The following is a 19,517-nucleotide window of genomic DNA, read 5'->3' on the forward strand; positions in this document are numbered from 1 at the left end:
AAGGAAATATCAAAGATGAGGGTGATTAGGCATAGGGCAATCGTTGCTGTATGGCTGATCACCCTCATCTCTGATCTAAAGAACGACAAGAGGCCAGGATCAGCCGCTCAAGCCTGTAATCTCAGCACTTTGGGAGGCTGAGGTGGGTGGATCACTTGAGGTTAGGAGTTTGGGACCAGCCTGGCCAACATGGTAAAACCTGTCTCTACTAAAAATACAAAAATTAGCCAGGCATGGTGGCCCATGCCGGTAATCTCAGCTACTCGGGAGGCTGAGGCAGGAGAATAGCTTGAACCTGGGAGACGGAAGTTGCAGTGAGCCAGAAATCACGCCAGTGCACTCAAGCCTTGGCAGCAGGGTGAGACTCCATCTCAAAAAAAAGAGGGCCGGGCGCGGTGGCTCACGCCTGTAATCCCAGCACTTTGGGAGGCTGAGGCGGGTGGATCATGAGGTCAAGAGATCGAGACCATCCTGGTCAACATGGTGAAACCCCGTCTCTACTAAAAATACAAAAAAAATTAGCTGGGCATGGTGGCGCATGCCTGTAATCCCAGCTACTCAGGAGGCTGAGGCAGGAGAATTGCCTGAACCCAGGAGGCGGAGGTTGCGGTGAGCCGAGATCGCGCCATTGCACTCCAGCCTGGGTAACAAGAGCGAAACTCCGTCTCAAAAAATAAATTAGCTGGGCATGGTGGCGCACGCCTGTAGTCCCAGCTACTCGGGAGGCTGAGGCAGGAGAATTGCTTGAACCCAGGAGGTGGAGGTTGCTGTGAACTGAGATCGCGCCATTGCACTCCAGCCTGGGTAACAAAAAGCGAAACTCCGTCTCAAAAAAAAAAAAAAAAAAAAAGAGAAAGAAAAGAAAGCCTTATCTTTCTTTAGAAACAAACTGGAAATGTCTCTTTCTGTAGAAGGATAGAAACTCTTCCAAGGACATTCTTTGGTCAGATGTTTAGGTGGAAGAAATTTTCTCTGCTTGGAGGAAGCCCATTAAAAAAGAGATTATTGGCCAGGCACAGTGGCACATTCCTGTAATCCCAGCACTTTGGGAGGCTGAGGCAGGAGGATTACTTGAGCCCAGGTGTTCGAGACCAGCCTGGGAGAGACTCTGTCTCTACAAAAAAAGTTAAAGATTAACCAGGTGTGGTGGCACATGCCTATAGTCCCAGCTACTCAGGAGGCTGAGGTGGGAGGATTACTTGAGTCCAGGAGGTCAAGGGTGCAGTGAGCTGTGATTGTGCCACTGCACTCCAACCTGGGTTAGGGTATCCAAAAAAAAAAAAAATTATTTTGCACAACATGTACATATAGACTGTGGTTTACTTCAGATGGCATAGAAAGTTGCTAAATTGGAAAGTGATTCCTGGCACTTTCACCAAAAATGAAGGAAATAATTTTTTTATTTTATTTTATTTATTTTTACTGCTTCTTGTGGAGCAGGGCTAACTCACAGGCAGTGTACCCAGCATCAGCCAGAAGAATTTTTTTAATTAAAAAAAGGAAGCATGGGGGGCTTCTTTCTTAGTTTAATGGGCAGGAAGAATTAGTGGATTTAAGTAAAAAACAAGGCATTGTGAGCAAAAAATTTAAAGATAAAATTAGTAAATATTGCCTAAGAGCTCCTGAGGGGGTTAAAAAAAATTGTAGATGTGTGAGCTTTTGAGATTGCTTTTAAAAAAATATTTGTAGCTTCTGCTGTTCATTGTCTTTGGAACACTGGAGAGAGGAACAAGAGTAGTTTCTTGAGGTTTTGACCTTTCTCCTCAGCAGGAAGTGCTTGAGGTAAACCACAATGATGAGCTCTAGGTCCTAAGCAGCAGTTATTTCAGTGTTCTGAAGGTGAAAAGAAAGGTTGGTGGTTACTATTCTTATCACACTTTTAGGCCACATTGAGCCTCATTCTCTCCCATTTTGCCCTGTTTTGCAGCAATATTTTTAATTCTGGATTGCTTAAAACCAGAGGTGGTTTTAAAACATGTATCGTTGCTGCTTTCTGGTTAACTTTGTCTCACAAGATCTTTTGAATTTGAATTTACTCTTCAAAACTGGAGTTTACCTTACAGGAAACCTTGGTAGGTTTAACAAAGCATAGAGATAACCCGTTAAATCCAAGTGTTAATGTTTACTTAGTCAAATAAAGTGTTTCTCAAAGTGTTAGTACCACTTTGATTAGAATCACCTGGGTGCTTGTTAAAATGCAGATTCCTAGGCTCCGTCCCAGGAGTGCACACTAATGCTTGAAACATACCTGGCCTTGTGTTCAGTGCTTTTTTTTGAGGGCGGGAGGATCATTTCAAAAATATGTGATGCATGGTCCCTGTCCTCAGGAATCTTAGTCTGAATTTAAAGAAATAATGTAACAGTGCTAGTGTTGTCACAGTGCAGTTCGTCATTACCCAAATGACAGTTATTCAAAATGTTCGTTTGAAATATACTTGATATAAAACTTAGTTTTTTTAAAACTTAGTATTTTATAGCTTAAGAGAAGTTAGAATGAGTATTCGATAACTACTATCATTAACTAATTTACAATGGGTTTTTTTGTTTTGTTTGAGACTGGGTGTTGCTCTGTCACTCAGGCTAGAGTATAGTGGCATGATCATGGCTCACTGCAGCCTTGACCTCCTGGGCTCAATCAGTCCTCTCACCTTAGCCTAGAACTACAGGCACATAACACCATGCCTAATTTTTTGTAGACAAGGTCTTACTGTGTTGCCCAGGCTGATCTCAAATTCCTGGCCTCAACTAATCCTCCTGCCTTGGTCTCCCAAAGTTCTGGGATTATAGACATGAGCCACCGCACCTAGCCTACAGTGTTACTAATGAACAAAATATTCCCTAGAATCACAGGTCTTTTAACTTTACCTCCTTTTCTTATTTTTTATTTTTATTTTTTTGAGACAAGTCTCTTTCTGTAACCCAGGCTAGAGTGCAGTAGCACAATCATGGCTCGCTGCAGCCTCCATCTCCCAGGCCCAAGCAACCCTCCCACCTCAGCCTCCCAAGTAGCTGGGATCACAGGTGTGCACCACCACATCCAGCTCATTTTTTTATTATTTGTAGAGATGAGGTCTGGCTATGTTGTCCAAGCTGTTGTCGAACTCCTGGACTCAAGAAGTCCTCCCACCTTGGCCTCCCAAAGTGCTGCCGTTACAGGCATGCGCCACCATGCCTGGCCAACTTTATCTCTTATAAGTAATTTATGAGCAATTTTCAGTAATAGGACTAACACCAGGCTTACTTGTCTTCTGTCTTATATAACTCTTTTACTTTTTCTTAGCCATATTTTCTTTTTTTGAGAGAGAGAGAGTTTTGCTCTTGTTGCCCAGGCTGGAGTGCAGTAGCACAATCTCAGCTCACTCCAACCTCTGCCTCCCGGATTCAAACGATTCTCCTGCCTCAGCCTCTCAAGTAGCTGGGATGACAGGCATGTGCCACCACGCCTGGGCTCTTAGCCATATTTCCTTATCAGTGAAATGATGCTCTTAGAATCTAATTTAGGTCTGCATTGTACGTTGTGGCAAAATTTAAATTAACTAAAATGAAATAAAATTTAAAATTTAGTTTCTCAGTCATACTGCTCACATTTCAAGTCCTTAAGATCCACCCGGTATGTAAATAGCTTCTTGGACAGTGTACTGAACATTTCCATCATTGCAGAGACTTCTATTGGACAGTGATGCTTTTGATGGTCTTTAAGATTTCTGTCCTCTTCAAAGAGTAGTGGTTTTTCTACTTGCTCTTCATTGAAGTAAATATTTGATGCCTGGGGTTTTTTGGTTTGTTTTCTTCTGATCTTTCCCCCTTTTTGATCGCTCTCTTCACAGGTCAATACTTCTGCGAAGGCTCTGTAGTCTGATGGGAACTGTATTCTTGCTTCGCTGCTTTACCATGTTTGTGACCTCCCTCTCTGTGCCAGGACAACACCTGCAGTGTACTGGAAAGGTAGCCTGCTACCTTCTTTATCATTCTTGTTCTTGGTGGGTTGATGGCACACTATACGCAGTAGGGCTAAGATTTTGCTTATAGTATTTAAACGTGCTTTTTAGTATCTGCAATGTCTATTTAAAAAGCTATAGAAATACTTTGGTAAATGTCGTAAGCCAGATTCTTCTACCTCCCTATTATTTCTATTGAAACTTGTTCTATGCTATGGAGATATAGAAAACAAGTTTCTTTCAATTACTCACTTTTCCTTTCCCACTATCCACAGCATTTTTAAAGTTTCTCATATGGCATGCTCTGGTTCCTTCACTGTCTTCCTCACTCCTTTAAAAATGTTGCAGGCCAGGTGTGGTGGATCACCTGAGGTCAGGAGTTCAAGACCCAGGCTGGCCAACATGGTGAAACCCCGTCTCTACTAAAAATACAAAAAAGTTAGCTGGGCGTGGTGACAGGCACCTGTAATCCCAGGTACTCAGAAGGCTGAGGCATGAGAATCTCTTGAACCCAGGAGGCGGAGGTTGCAGCAAGCTGAGATGGTACCATTGCACTCCAGCCTGGGCAACAAGAGTGAAGCTCCATCTCAAGGGAAAAAAAAAAGTTGCATTTTGACCACCTACCCAGCACTCTAAACTTTACTTTTTCTGAGAGTAAACAAAATAATGGCTGACGTTTGGTTTGCATTTTATACTTTTTAGTTTGTTTTGGTATACTATAGACATCTCTTCTGGTTAAAGAGAGAAGAAATTATGCAGATGGGGACAAAATAAGAATCTGAAAATCGCCTGTGCTTTATATACAAAATTGGCTAAAATCTATATACAAATTTGCAAAGTTTATATACAAATTTGAACAAAAGAACCCTACTTTTCTAGGCCTCTATGCTTTAACTCTATGATCTCACATATTCAAATAAATGTACGTGTTAACACCTTTGTAGGTATTTTAATGTTGTTTGTAACAGCATTCAAGTTCACTTCTTGTACTGTAATATCATAGCTGAAATGCCAACAAGGGAAGATTAAGCAGCCAAAGGAGATCGAGAGCTAAAAATATACCCCTGAGCTGAAGAGTGACAAAACTTTCTCCTGGTATTAGGAAGGCTTAGACTGACCAGTAAGAAAGGGGGAAGGGTTAATATGACACAGGATTTCATGTAAAGAAAATGTGTTATTTTTAAGGTAAAAGCTGTTTTGAGGTCTTTTTTTCTTTTTCCCAAAAGGAAAAGTAATTTTTTCCAATTATAAAATTATATGTTTATTATAAAAATTCAAATTATATAGAAATTTATATGTTAAAAAGTAAACGTTCACATAATTCTTTTGTGCCCCATCCAATAAATAATACAGTTGGGCCGGGGGCCATAGCTCATGCCTGTAATCCCAGCACTTTGGGAGGCTGAGGCAGGTGGATCACCTGAGGTCAAGAATTCTAGACCAGTCTGGCCAACATGGTGAAACCCCATCTCTACTAAAAATACAAAAATTAGCTGGGCATGTTGGCACATGCCTGTAATTCCAGCTACTTGGGAGGCTGAGGCAGGAGAATTGCTTGAACCTGGGAGGCGGAGGTTGCAGTGAGCCAAGATCATGCCATTGTGCTCCAGCCCAGGTGACAAGAGCAAAACTCTGTCTCAAATAAATAAATAAATAATCGGTTAACAATTGCGTATATAGCCACACAGAACATTTTTAAGCATGCTTATACACTCATATAAGTTGTTTTTTTTTAAATGGAGTCTTGCCCAGTCACCCTGGCTGGAGTACAGTAGTGCCATCTTGGCTCACTACAACCTCTGCCTCCCAGGTTCAAGTCCTGCCTTAGCCTCCCAAGTAGCTGGGACCACCACACCCGGCTATTTTTTTGTATTTTTAGTAGAGGCAGGGTTTCACCATGTTGGCCAGGCTGGTCTCGAACTCCTGACCTCAGGTGATCCGCCTGCCTTGGCCTCCCAAAGTGCTGTGATTATAGGTGTGAGCCACGGCTCCTGGCCCTCATGTAAGTTTTTATAGATACTTTTTAAACAAGACAGGATTATATTGCAAACATTGTTCTTTAGCCTATTTTTCATTTAATAGTATGTTTACTTTTTTCTGAAGAAGTACATATGGTTATATTCATCTTTTTAATAGCATTCCATTCTTTTTAACAGTATTCCATTGTTACCAGGCTCCAAATGATGTATATTTTGGTTGTTTCCAAATTTTACTATTTATAAACCGTGTCATAGTAAACATTCTTGTACATTGTGCTTTTGCACTTACTCAGTTATCTCCTTAAGATAAATTATTGGAAGTAGAATTATAGAATTAAAGGACACACACATTAACAAATATGGTATGAGCTGGGCAAGGTGGCTCATGCCTGTAATCCCAGCACTTTGGGAGGCCAAGGTGGGCGGATCACTTGAGGCCAAGAGTTCAAGACCAGGCTGGCAAAATGGTGAAACCCCATCTCTACTAAAAATACAAAAATTAGCCAGACATGGTGGCAGACACCCATAATCCCAGCTACTCAGGAGGCTGAGGAAGGAGAATCACTTGAACCCAGGAGGCAGAGGTTGCAGTGAGCTGAGATCACACCACTGCACACCAACCTGGGTGACAGAGCAAGATTCCATCTCAAAAAAAAAAAAAAAAAAAAAGTGATATGTATTGCTAAAATATGCACTTGAAAAAATGATTTTCTCACTACTACCAACATGTATGCATGTCTGTTTTCTCACCCACTGCCATTCTGATTGATGAAAGATAATATCTGATGCTTTTATGGTCTTATTTTATATATATGTGTATATATAAATTTGTAAATAAAGAAAAGTTTTATTGGGAAAGTACAAATACACTCCAAGACAGGAGGGGGCTGACCCTGCTGGAAACATCCCCATGACATTCTTCATTGTTATCTTCTATTGCCTCAGTTATTTCTTTACCCAGTTCTCACCAAAGTTTGGGGGATCCTCCCTTACTGTGCTTAATGCATGGGAAACATTAATCAATACGACTCCTACCTAATGGTGGCACTGCATATTATCACCACCCCAGGAAGGTGTAGCAGTCAATTTTGTACTTACTGTGCCTGCTCAGCTCTCAGGAATTCCCCTTTGCCTTTTTTCCTTATCATGATCTAGTTAACAACATTCTGACAGTTCAAAGATGGAGTACTGAGCATCCAAAGAGGTGTTCTGGGATTCTTTCCAGCATAGGTACCTCCCCTTTGTGCCTGCTCATATCTGTCTACTCTTAGATTTCTCCCTCAAGTGGTTGGGACCCAGAAATCTTTTGGGAGATGGGTCAGAGGTCATTCTCTGTAGCTGCTTCCTGCTGAAAAGGGGCATCGAGGGTCTTCAGGGTCCTTCCTCCTTGCGTGCTGTCATGGTGAAGAGGTTTTGACGATTGTTGTCTCTTAGAAGATTTCACTCGTGCTGAACAGATATTTTTTATATTTTAAATCTTTAATTTATTTTGAATTTGTTTCTGTACACGATGTGCACAGTTTCTCCAAAATACTATGCTATGTACATGGTATGAAGAGTTTCACCGAAATAGTATGCTAGTTGATTAGGGGAGATTTTATTTTATTTTATTTTATTTAAGACAGATTCATGCTTTGTCACCCAGGCTGGAGTACAGTGGCATGATCATAGCTCACTCTCAGCCTCAAATTCTTGGTCTCAAGCAGTCCTCCCGCCTCCGCCTCCTGAGAAGCTGGGACCATAGGCATGCACCACCACACCCAGCTAACTTTAATTTTTATATAGAGACTGGATTTCACTTTGCTGCCCAGTCCGGTCTCGAACTCCTGACTTCAAGCATTTTCCCCATTTTGGCCTCCCACAGTGTTGGGATTACAGGCATGAGCCACCACATCCAGCAAGGACAGATTTTAAAGAAGAAAAATATAAGCTTATTACACTGAAAAGAGAAAATTTTCTGTCGATAAGGGATTTAATTGTAGGACAGCCACTGAGGAGAGGGATATATGTGCAGAGGGCTGCAACATACGCTGCAAAATAAATTAGATACCATCCCTCTATGGTATAAATAGCCCTTTTTCGGTCTCTAATGACTGTTTTTATCAGTTGGTTATATATAGATATTTCTGCTCAAATCTGCCCTAAATACTGTTAATTGGTTTGAATTATAATATAACCTACTTATTGACCCGTATTATTTGCAACAATTGCTGTATATAGAAAGATAAAGTAATAGTAACTAGAAATCAAATCCCTTACAGTGAATTCCATAGGGTACTTTCATTATATTAAATTAATTGCTTGAAATTGCATTCCCAGAAGTAAGGGGTTTGGGGACAGAATCAAGAACATGCCTGCTTTTGAAATTTAAAAACACTTAAAGCGGCTCATGCCTGTAGTCTCAGCACATTGGGAGGCTGAAGCGGGAGAATCACCTGAGGTCAGGAGTTTGAGACCAGCCTGGAAAACATGCACCAAGCGTCTATTTCCAAGAGAAAAAGAGGCTCACAGTGTGAAATAACACTCTCTGGAAAGCAGACTCAGAAATTGGGATGAATTGTCTGTGAATCCTATAAGGAGGCTGGAGGTGGTGAAGAGAATGCCAAGTGGCGTTTCCATGAGCCTTGACCATCAGGAGACAGCTTACCTTGTTCAATCTTGATCATGTCTTCTGACCACTTTGGGTAGTAGAAGAACAAGGCTGGAGTGCAATGGCACGATCTCCACTCACTGCAACCTCTGCCTCCCAGGTTCAAGTGATTCTCCTGCCTCAGCCTCCTGGGTAGCTGAGGCTACAGGCACATGCCACCATGCCTGGCTAATTTTAGCATTTTCTATAGAGACATGGATTCATCATGTTGGCCAGACTCGTCTTGAACTCCTGACTTCAGGTGATCTTCCTACCTTGGCCTCCCAAGTGCTGGGATTGCAGGCATGAGCCACTGCACAAGGCTGAAATAATTTACTTCTGATGATATTACATTTTATAGTTATATTTATTTGTTTCACTTAGTTTTTAATTTTAAAGTACTTTGTCTCATTCTGATTTAAATCTTGATACAATTTGGTTAAACATTTGCTTGTTATCAAAGGCATAGCCGAAAAGCGAAATATATTCAAGAGTCTAGCCTAGCCTTTCACACTACCACTATATGTACCTATGTTTTTGCTGTTGTAAACAAATACACACACACATTGTCTCTCACCAGTTTCCTAAATAAAAGGTGATATACTAAAAAAAAAAAAAAAAAACCACTTAAAGCATATTTCTACATCTTCTTTTGTTAAAACATCCTATTCATTCTGCTCTGTTGTGTTTCACTTTTTGTTTTTCTAGAAGAATATATGGGACATTTAAGATGAGAAAGGATCAAGAGATAACCGCCTTCTGACTGTCATCACTAGGTTCCTATCCTTGGTTGAGACATTTTCCTAGTAGTCCCTTCTCTTTATCTACTACATGATTTTTTACTCTCAGAGTAACATCTCTAAGCCTGTGTTCATTAGCGATCACAGAAGAACCAAACCCATGTATATTATCTTTCTTTCTCTTTAATAATAAATTATTCTCCTTCCCTTTCCCTCAAATGAGGCAGAAAGGGAAAGCTGAGTGGTGTGTAATCAGCAGGTGAGATTCCTAATGAGATTGTGATATCTATGTGGTTGTTTATTTTGGTCATATTTGTTTTTGTTTTGTTTGAGATGGAGTCTTGCTCTGTTGCCATGCTGGAGTGCAGTGGCATGATCTCTGCTTACCGCAGCCTCCAACTCCCTGGTTCAAGCAATTCCCCTGCCTCAGCCTTCCAAGTAGCTGGGATTACAGGTGCCTGCCACCATGCCCAGCTATTTTTGTATTTTTAGTAAAGACATGTTTCACCATGTTGGCCAGGATGGTCTTGATCTCCTGACCTCGTGGTCCGCCCGCCTAGGCCTCCCAAAGTGCTGGGATTACAGCATGAGCCACCTTGCCCGGCCAGTCATATGTGATAGAATCTTTAAGACATAGGACTGGCTGGGCGCGGTGGCTCACACCTATAATCCCAGCACTTTGGGAGGCCAAGGCGGCTGGATCACAAGGTCAAGATATCAAGACCATCCTGGTCAACATGGTGAAACCCTGTCTTTACTAAAAATACAAAAATTAGCTGGGCATGGTGGTGCACGCCTGTAGTCCCAGCTACTTAGGAGGCTGAGGCGGGAGAATTGCTTGAACCCAGGAGGCGGAGGTTGCAGTGAGCCGAGATCGTGCCGTTGCACTCCAGCCTGGGTAACAAGAGTGAAACTCCGTCTCAAAAAAAAAAAAGCATAGGGCTTTGGAATTGGGGTCCCTGGGATCACCTCCTGCCTATGTTACTTACTAGCTATGTAACCTCTGTAAGCCAGGTTCCTCATCTATATAGTTAAATCACTTGATAGGATTGCTGTGGAAATTAAATCCAATAGCACATAAAGCACTTAGCAGCATGCCTTGCACATAGTAAATGCACATAAAATTTTAGCAACTTTTTGTACCATTATTAAGTTATTATTAAATTATATTATTATAATATTAGTATGCCTTATTTTTTAAGTTACTGTCCCTCTTTTTTTTTTTTTTTGATGCTCTACACGTTGAGAGAAACTTCTCTAGTAACAGACTATAGAAATGATCCCTGAAATATAGTCTTGACTGTTTCTCTTTTGTAAAGCAGCTATCACTCAAAGTCGTCCTCAAAATTGATTGCTTTTTTTAGGGGTATATGTGGGAGTTGGGATTAGGTTTGGCTGCTGATAACTGGAAATTCAAAGTGGCTATGGTTTAATAAACACACAATGGTTTATTCTCTCTCAAAAAAGAGTCTGAAGGTAGGTACACCAGGTCTGGTGTGATAATTTTACCAAGTTGTCAAAAAAAAAAAAAAAAAAAATCATTCTTCTGTCTTTCTGGTCTTCTATCCCAATACTTGACTTGTATCCCCAAGGCCGCTTTGTGGTCCAAGATGGCTGCTGGAGTTTCAACTCCGGTTGAATGAGTCTGAGTTGTAGACTAGAAGAAGGAAAGGTAGAAGTTAGACTTCCTCAAAACTGTTGTCTCTTACCTTGATAAGTAGCCTTCTCAGATATCTTTAACACTTTTACTTATATCTTATGTACAGAACTTAGTCACATGGCCACCTAGCTACAAAGGAGGCTGGGAAAGGCAATATTTTGGCTGAATTTATTGCTGCCTCAATATATTTAAGATTCTGTTACCAGTGAAGAAGGGGAGAATGGATGTTGAATGGTAGACCTTGATCTCTGTCTGTCATAGCCCTTGTCTTATTGGCAAGAATAGCCAAGCAAGTACTACTGTGATATTGGATTAAAAACTTGGAGATGTTTTTGCGATACAGAGAACTTTTTATTATAAAGGAACTCCTAATAAAGTAGTTCATGTTACAGTAATTTCATTGATTTTTTAAAATTATTATTATTAATTTGAGACAGTCTCACTCTGTCACCCAGGCTGGAGTACAGTGGTGTAATCTCGGCTCACTGCAACATCTGCCTCCTGGGTTCAAGTGATTCTCCTGCCTCAGCCTCCCGAGTAGCTGGGATTATAGGCGCACGCCACCACACCTGGCTAATTTTTGTATTTTTAGTAGAGATGGGGTTTCACCATGTTGGCCAGGCTGGTCTTGATTTCCTGTATTTGTGATCTTCCCACCTTGGGCTTTCAAAGTGCTGGGATTGTAGGTATGAGTCACTGCATCCAGCCAATTTTTTTTTTTGAGACAGAGTCTCACTCTTGTTGCCCCTCTTGGAGTGCTGTGGTGCCTCCGCCTCCCAGGTTCAAGCGATTCTCCTGCCTCAGCCTCCTGGATAGCTGGGATTACAGGCGCCTGCCACCACACCCAGCTAATTTTTGTATTTTTAATAGAGACGGGGTTTCACCGTGTTGGCCAGGCTGGTCTTGAACTCCTGACCTCAGGTGATCCACCTGCCTCAGCCTCCCAAAGTGCTGGGATTACAGACCTAGAATTCATTAGACTGAGGGCCTGGCTGCTTTGGCTTAGATCTTATTTCTCATTTATTCAGCATTTTCATTTCAATGGGAATGGATGTTGGGAAGTTCCTACTTCCCTAAGCATTTGAAGCACTAATTCATAGCTTTTCTTTATAGATATACGGCAGTGTATGGGAGAAATTACATAGGGCCTTTGCCATTTGGAGTGGCTTTGGTATGACCCTGACTGGCGTTCACACATGTGGAGATTACATGTTCAGTGGCCACACGGTTGTCCTAACTATGCTGAATTTCTTTGTCACCGAATGTAAGTATCTTTTTAGTGCTTCTATGCATATTAGATAACTAGCTGCAGTAAAGGCTGTGGGAAGGGTGTCAAATCCTGTGAAGAATGGGAAAACAGCCTGACCTAAGAAATATGTGACTGAGAAGCACTGAAAGGAATGTGGCTTTAAAATGATCTTTCTGTCCTTTTCCTAGATACACCAAGAAGCTGGAATTTCTTGCACACCTTATCCTGGGTTCTCAACCTCTTTGGAATCTTCTTCATCTTGGCTGCCCATGAACATTATTCCATTGATGTGTTTATTGCTTTTTATATAACAACAAGACTCTTTTTGTACTACCATACTCTGGCCAATACCAGAGCATATCAGCAGAGTAGGAGAGCAAGGATTTGGTTTCCCATGTTCTCTTTTTTTGAATGCAATGTTAATGGCACAGTACCTAATGAATATTGTTGGCCATTTTCAAAACCAGCAATAATGAAAAGACTAATTGGATGAAGACTACCTTTCTAATGAGTTTGTGATTAAATATGTGATAGTTGTTGAAAATGAGTAACTTTGTGTTCTCCCCCTAGGTTGTTCCTAGATGCCTGGCTTATATGTTGATGAACTAAAGTTTCCTGTTCTGAGCAAAGTTATCATTATACAAACCAAGAAAGAACAATCAAGAGTCCTTATGTAACTGTTTGAACAGAAAGCTTAAGTAGATGTTTTCTGCCCCTTCACTTTAGGAAGACAATGTTGTGATTGAAGTCAGGCTGTTACCTTTACCTGTTGAGTATTTGCTTATTGAACTTTAAACAAGTCAGCTCAGCAGTTTGCTGGTTGAGAGATTTTCATTTCCAGTAGAGCTCTAGTCGAGACATAATATATTTTGAAGTTCTTTATTATCTTTAAAAGAAGAAACCCTACCAAATGATCAGTACTTGTTCTTTGGACTAATCTCTGTATCAGTTTAAAAAATGCAACCCTGGGACATGATCTGTTTTACTGCAAACAGTTTCACCTTCTGAACCATCTCTAAGTATACTGAGCATACCAGGATGCCTGAAATAAGAAGAGAATGAAAGAGGCCATTCATGATGTGACAGAGTACTGAGCAGGATGCCATTGGCCTCCTCATTAATGCAAATGTAGGGTTGGCGTTTTTCACCAAAGATGCAACAAAAGATGCTGTGCCTCTTTTGTTCTGAGTGTTCAGTATGACCATCAGTAAGTATTCATGAGGGAAAAATGACTGCATCCATAAAAATAAATGAATTTAATCTTAGTGGTAAAGGTACCTGTAATAACTTTGTGCTATAGTTGTTAGATGACAGTCCAATTTTATGCTTTTTTAATGATGTTATTTAATGAGCCAAATAGGAGTGTTTGCAGATGTTAGATAAAGTTCTTATGTCATTAAGTAGGGAAGTATGCATGCAAAGAATTGTTTTCTCCTGAAAAGAAACTTATAGCAAGCATAATATCACTTTTTGGTTTTTGAAATTCCTCATTCTTGGCCATTGGAAGTAAGTAGTCTCAGACATACTTGGATATGAAAAACTTTTATTGTTTTTTACTTTATAATGGTGTATATACATTCTTTCTATTTAGTCTTAATTTGGCAGTCAGGAAGTGATATAACTTAGCTGCTATTTGCAACACTAGAAATTTAGTACTTTAAGTCATGTCACCTCTGTGATAACATTTGTTATTTTTATGATTTTATACAATAGTTATGACAGTAGGATGGTTATGGAATTGGAATTTCAACCCCAACTAATGAGCTTAGCTGCTTGGAATATTAATTATGTAGTTTTTACATTCCATTTTAAAACAAAGACTTAGAAAAGGTGCTGGCATTCTGAGGCCTAACACTAGGCTGCATAGCAGAAGCTTGCTCCTTCCTTATCTGGGTGAAATATTTTATTTTTGCACTTTAAGTCATATTCCCACCCTGTATAAGCTACATAGGAGCCTGAATGAATTGGGTAGGAAAGGAAATTATGCAAACAAGTCTCAGCTAGTGTTGAATGACCCCAATTTGTATCTGCTCTGAACATTATTTTTTTCTCACTTGAGAAAAGGTGCAAGGCAATTCAAGTTTTATGCTTTTAAATCTCACACCTCAGAATCTGATATCTTAAATTGCTGATTCTGTTACATGCTAGGAATAAAATGCCAACATCTCATGTAAAGAACTTGCATAATCATGAAAAGTAAAGGATGTTTTCTATGCTAGTTAGAGTGGTTTGACCCTTGAGGTCAAAAGATGTGTGACTCTTATTTTTCTGCAGGACAGAACAGACTGAATTTAGCTAGGGAAGCACAGATGTTGGCTTTTGGGAAAGAATTCAAAAATCTTTATGGCAATAATAATGTTAAAATATTAAGTCGAGTACAGTGGTGCAAGTCTGTAGTCCCAGCTTCTGAGGAGGCTAACTTAGCCTTAGAGGCAGGAGGATTGCTTGAGGCCAGGAGTTAGAGGCTGGAGTGTGTTATGATAATGCCTATGAATAACTACTACATTCCAGCCTGGGCAATGTAGCAAGACTCCTCTTAAAAACATGGCCAGGTGCAATGGCTTATGCCTGTAATCCCAGCACTTTGGGAGGCCAAGGCAGGCAGATGACTTGAGGTCAGGAGATCGAGACCAGCCTGGCCAATGTGGTCAGACTTCATCTACTAAAACTACAAAAATTGGATGGGCATGGTGGCACACACCTGTAATCCCAATTACTTGGGAGGTTGAGGCACAAGAATTGCTTGAACCCGAGAGGTGGAGGTTGCAGTGAGCTGAGATTGCGCCATTGCACTCCAGCCTGGGTGACAGAGTGAGACTCCATCTCAAAAAAAAAAAAAAAAAAAAAAAAAAAAATGGGTTCAGTGGCTCACACCTGTAATCCCAGCACTTTGGGAGACTGAGGCAGGAGGATCACTTGAACTCAGGAGTATGAAACCAGCCTGGGCAACAAAGTGAGACCTTGTCTCTACAAAAAGTTTTTTAGAAAATTAGCTGGGCGTGGTGGTGCATGCCTGTGGTCCCAGCTACATGGGAGCCTGAGGCAGGAGGATTACTTGAGCCCCAGGACGTTGAAGCTACAGTGAGCTATAATCATGCCACTGCACTCCAGCCCTGGTGACAGAGTGAGACCCTGTCTCAATAAATAAATAAATAACAAAAAATTAAATAGCGATTAACCTCAGTCTTGTTTCCTTCATATAAATTCTATTCTAGAACCAAATAGAAAAATAAATGCAACTAACTTTGCAGAGCTGTTGACGTTGAGAGTGCCTAACCACAATGGAGATTGTAAAATAACTTTTCAGCCTTGTATTTGCTCATACATGTTTTAAGGAAAATGTAAGTTAGGTTTATAACTCATTGTTTTAACTATTATTATTATAAGGCAGTGTTTACATAAATTAATCATCTCTTTCTTGGAAAACATTGAGACAATATTATTTTCAATTTTACCTAAACATGAAACCTATATTTTAGTTCCTTTTTTTTTTTGTCCAGAAATTTCCAGATTTTTGTCTTCATATTTTTTTTCTGGTTAAAATCTAAATCACAATGAAGATAGTATTTATGTTTACATTTTGTCTGTGAATGTGGCTAAGCAGAGAAGCTATATGCCTTGGGTCTGCATATTTTTTGACATTATGTCTGGTTCTATAGGTGCAGACTTGTGAGAGGCTTACGTCATCATGGAGACTTTAGTATAGAAGAAACCAAAATGTGTTTGGTTTGGGGATGCAAACTGGAGGTTATGTTGCAAGTCCTCGATGCATTTTCTGTGTTCTGAGAGCAGTGTCACCTTTTTTCTTTTTTCTTTTTCCTTTTTCTTTTCTTTTCTTTTTTTTTTTAAGACCAGGCAGGGTAGTGTTATTGAAGAGTAACTGAAGAGTTGGTAGAGAGTAATAGATTTTGAAGAAGGCAGGTTTGCTGTTGTCACCAAATAATTTGGGGGAAACCTTTCTTGGCTGTGCTGCAAGAATTCTTTGGCTATCTTCTCCATGGTTCTCTGACCAGAATTGCTAGGGCAAAAATAGAACTTCTGGCTCTATTTATTTGTATCCTTTGAAATCAGAAAGCAATGAACTTAGCCTTAGAAGCAGTCAGTTAAATAATGCAGGCTATTCACACGAAAAACCCAGTGACAGAGAGACCAGAACCCACTGACCAAGAGACCTGCAGGGAATGTAACTCTTAGTCTGTGAGCAGCGGTCTTTTGTGCCCTGTCCCTGCCTGTGTGTTTTTCCAGAAATCCTATAATTTGTAAATGGGGAACAGAGGAGCCAGATTCTTTTATAGCTGATAAGAAACAGTCTGTTTTAGAAACAGCTGTTTGAAAAGTACTACTCGTATATTCACAAAGTCATATTTGTAACACTAATCTGTTTTGACTGTATTCAGCAAAAGGCAGTTTCACCATTAATTTCATAGTAAACTTTTTAAAAAGATTCTAGATCTAAATTGCCTAAGAATGTTAACCACATTCTTGTTTTAAACACTAATTTAATAAATTTAATTATTTGATAGTCTTTTATAGACTTAAGTTTTCTTCATATTAAAGGTAATTATGATATAGTCATTTGCCAGTTCTTTAAGGTATTCAGGCATTTGAGACAAGAAAGCTCTCTTGTAGAATAGTCCAATTGCTTTCTTAAACAGTATTGGTTTCATTTAGACAGTTTCTTAGCTAGCAAAGGTGTCAATTTTAATGCCAACTTGACAGTTTAACAGTTCGTGGTTGTCAGCAGTTTAGCCTGAATTTCCCCATACTGCTATAGAGCAGAATTGTTGGTAACATCAGAGTCAGAATGCTTCAGGTGACTGAGAAGAACGGAAAGAGAGCAAGCAGGTTTTTCTCTTCTTTTCCCTGTCTTTGAGTAGCCTTGAATGACTAAAATTAGTATGAAACTAGGTTTTACACTCCCTTTTCCCCTCACCCGGATGTAATGCCACCAATTTCAAATAACTAAAATGTAACCAGTTACTTTGCATCAAGTTCTGTACAAATATCTCTGAATTCTGTAAGCCATATTTCAGCTATTCTGGTTTTTAGAATACATTCTACCCTAAATTAACCAAAGGACTTCTTATTCAATGTATTCCATGTTTCAGCATGAGGAAGGTTTGAGGCAAGAGAAAGAACACTATGGTGATTTCATTGTTACTTCAGGTCTCTTTCGATCTGAAGGACTGGGTTGTCTAGAGAATTGAACATAGCTAATTCTCCAATATTATCAGTTAGTAATGTCATCTTAAAAATGTTCAATTTTACTGATTTTTATTCCGAGAATCTATGTATTATTAGAAAAATGAAGTATTTCCGATATGGAACAAAGAAAGTGGAAACTGGTACTTAATGGGGGAAGCAAAATTAGCTTGGACTAAAATGGACATGTTTTGTTTTGTGAATTCTACCTAAATGTCTCCCTATCCACAGAGAAACTAGTATTACTTGAAGATGTGAAAGTTCCTGTGGTAGCCATACCTTGAAGCACAGTGTTGTACATAAGTAAATATCTTGATTCTAAATTAAATCCAGATTTAACTAATATATATTATTTTATATCTTTGTTGTATTAAAATGTTTAAAAACACTAAAAATAAAACATTTGAAAGTTGGATTGCAGTTTCTTATTGAAATGTCTTTTCACTATTAATGGAGCTGGTCAACTTTTTATATGATGAATTTTAGTTTTTGCAAATGATTGGCCAGGTGTGGTGGCTCACTCCTATAATCCTAGCTCTTTGGGAGGCCAAGGCAAACTGATTGATTGCTTGAGCCTAGGAATTCAAGATCAGCCTGGGCAACATGGCGAAACCCCGTCTCTACAAAAAATACAAAAATTAGCCAAGCATGGTGGTGTGTGTGTAGTCCCAGCTACTTGGGGGACTGAGACAGGAGGATCGACTGAACCCAGGAGTTGGAGGTTGCAGTGAGCGAAGATCGTGCCACTGCACTCTAGCCTAGGTGACAAAGTGAGACCCTGTCTCCAAAAAAAAAAAGCACATGATTGAGCTCTGTAACTTTAAATCTGTGGTACTTAGCCCAGAACTGTGGAGTAGTTAGAATGCTAAGAATTGTCACAGGTACAGGACCATATCTGCTTAATCCACAACTGAATTTGTCTTCTTGATCACTGCTAATATGTAGCCTCTGTAGCACTGGCCCAGCTAGTCTTTTTGAGAACTCTGGGAAAAAATATTCCAGAAGAGACCTTAAGGAGCTTGGTGGAATAGAAAATACCATGGATTTAGACTTTTTTTTTTTTTTTTTTTCTGAGACAGAGTTTTACTTTTGTTGCCTAGGCTAGAGTGCAGTGGCACAATCTTGGCTCACTCCAACCTCTACCTCCTGGGTTCAAGCAATTCTCCTGCCTCAGCCTCCCCAGTAGCTGGGATTATAGGTGCCTGCCACCATGCCCAGCTAATTTTTGTATTTTTAGTAGAGACAGTATTTCACCATGTTGGCCAAGCTGGTCTCGAACTGCTGGCCTCAGGTGATCTGCCCGCCCTCAGCCTCCCAAAGTGCTGGGATTACAGGAGTGAGCCACTGCACCCGGCTTACAAACATATTTTAAAAATTTTAAATGTTTATATTATTTTACTCCAACTGTAGCATATACATATATATGTACATAGACATGTGGTTTCATATCTTGCTTATTTCACTTAACTGTGCCAGTGCCTTCCAGCCAAGGATCAAGGACACACCTTAGTTGAGTAACTTGGGTTTTTGCTTGTTATAATGGAGAACACACACATTATATTCCATGGGGAATTGTGGGGCATCTCAGTGGAAAGGTGTTGGAAAGGACAGAATGTGAACTCGAGTTATGCAGCTTCCAGGGAAGGTTTTACTGAAGTGGGACTCTGTTCTGGATTAGATGGGCGTATTTCTATTATTGAATATCTTAATAAATCTTAATAAGGCAGGAGGGACGAAACAGCAGTCATTCATATTAGCCAGGATAGAGGGATGTTTGGTCATTTTTGTGGTTTCAGTAATGTTTATGTTTTTGTCTATGTTCAGACATGATTACTAAGTGGTCTTGTTTTTGGCTGGGTACGGTGGCTCACGCCTGTAATCCCAGCACTTTGGGAGGCTGAAGCGGGCAGATCACCTGAGGTCAGGAGTTCAAGACCAGAGTGGCCAACATGATGAAACCCCGTCTCTACCAAAAATACAAAAATTAGCCGGGCATGGTGGCAGGCACGTGTAATCCCAGCTACTCAGGAGGCTGAGGCAGGAGAATCACTTGAACCTGGGAGGCGGAGTTTGCAGTGAGCCGAGATCGTACCACTTCACTCCAGCCTGGATGACAAGAG

The 19,517-nt window shown here is 40.2% G+C and overlaps 1 protein-coding gene and 1 pseudogene across 3 annotated transcripts in view; one reads left to right on the forward strand and one right to left on the reverse strand.

Annotated features, from left to right (window-relative positions):
• SAMD8 (sterile alpha motif domain containing 8) overlaps positions 1-17,812 on the forward strand; it is a 64,286-nt gene extending 46,474 nt beyond the window's left edge. For all 3 annotated transcript variants that reach the window (XM_012466296.3, XM_064374348.1, XM_012466295.2), the window contains 3 exons: positions 3,828-3,945; positions 12,060-12,210; positions 12,384-17,812. In XM_012466296.3, the coding sequence (XP_012321719.1) occupies positions 3,828-3,945; positions 12,060-12,210; positions 12,384-12,688 (574 nt within the window). In that variant the 3' untranslated portion in view covers positions 12,689-17,812. The remainder of the gene's footprint in view (positions 1-3,827; positions 3,946-12,059; positions 12,211-12,383) is intronic.
• LOC135274126 (small nucleolar RNA U3) lies at positions 10,491-10,584 on the reverse strand (annotated as a pseudogene).
• Positions 17,813-19,517: the final 1,705 nt, after the last annotated feature.

Source organism: Aotus nancymaae, unplaced genomic scaffold (assembly GCF_030222135.1).
Source record: "Aotus nancymaae isolate 86718 unplaced genomic scaffold, 86718_ANA_hifiasm-v0.15.2.pri h1tg000010l, whole genome shotgun sequence".
NCBI classification, from domain to species: Eukaryota; Metazoa; Chordata; class Mammalia; order Primates; family Aotidae; genus Aotus; species Aotus nancymaae.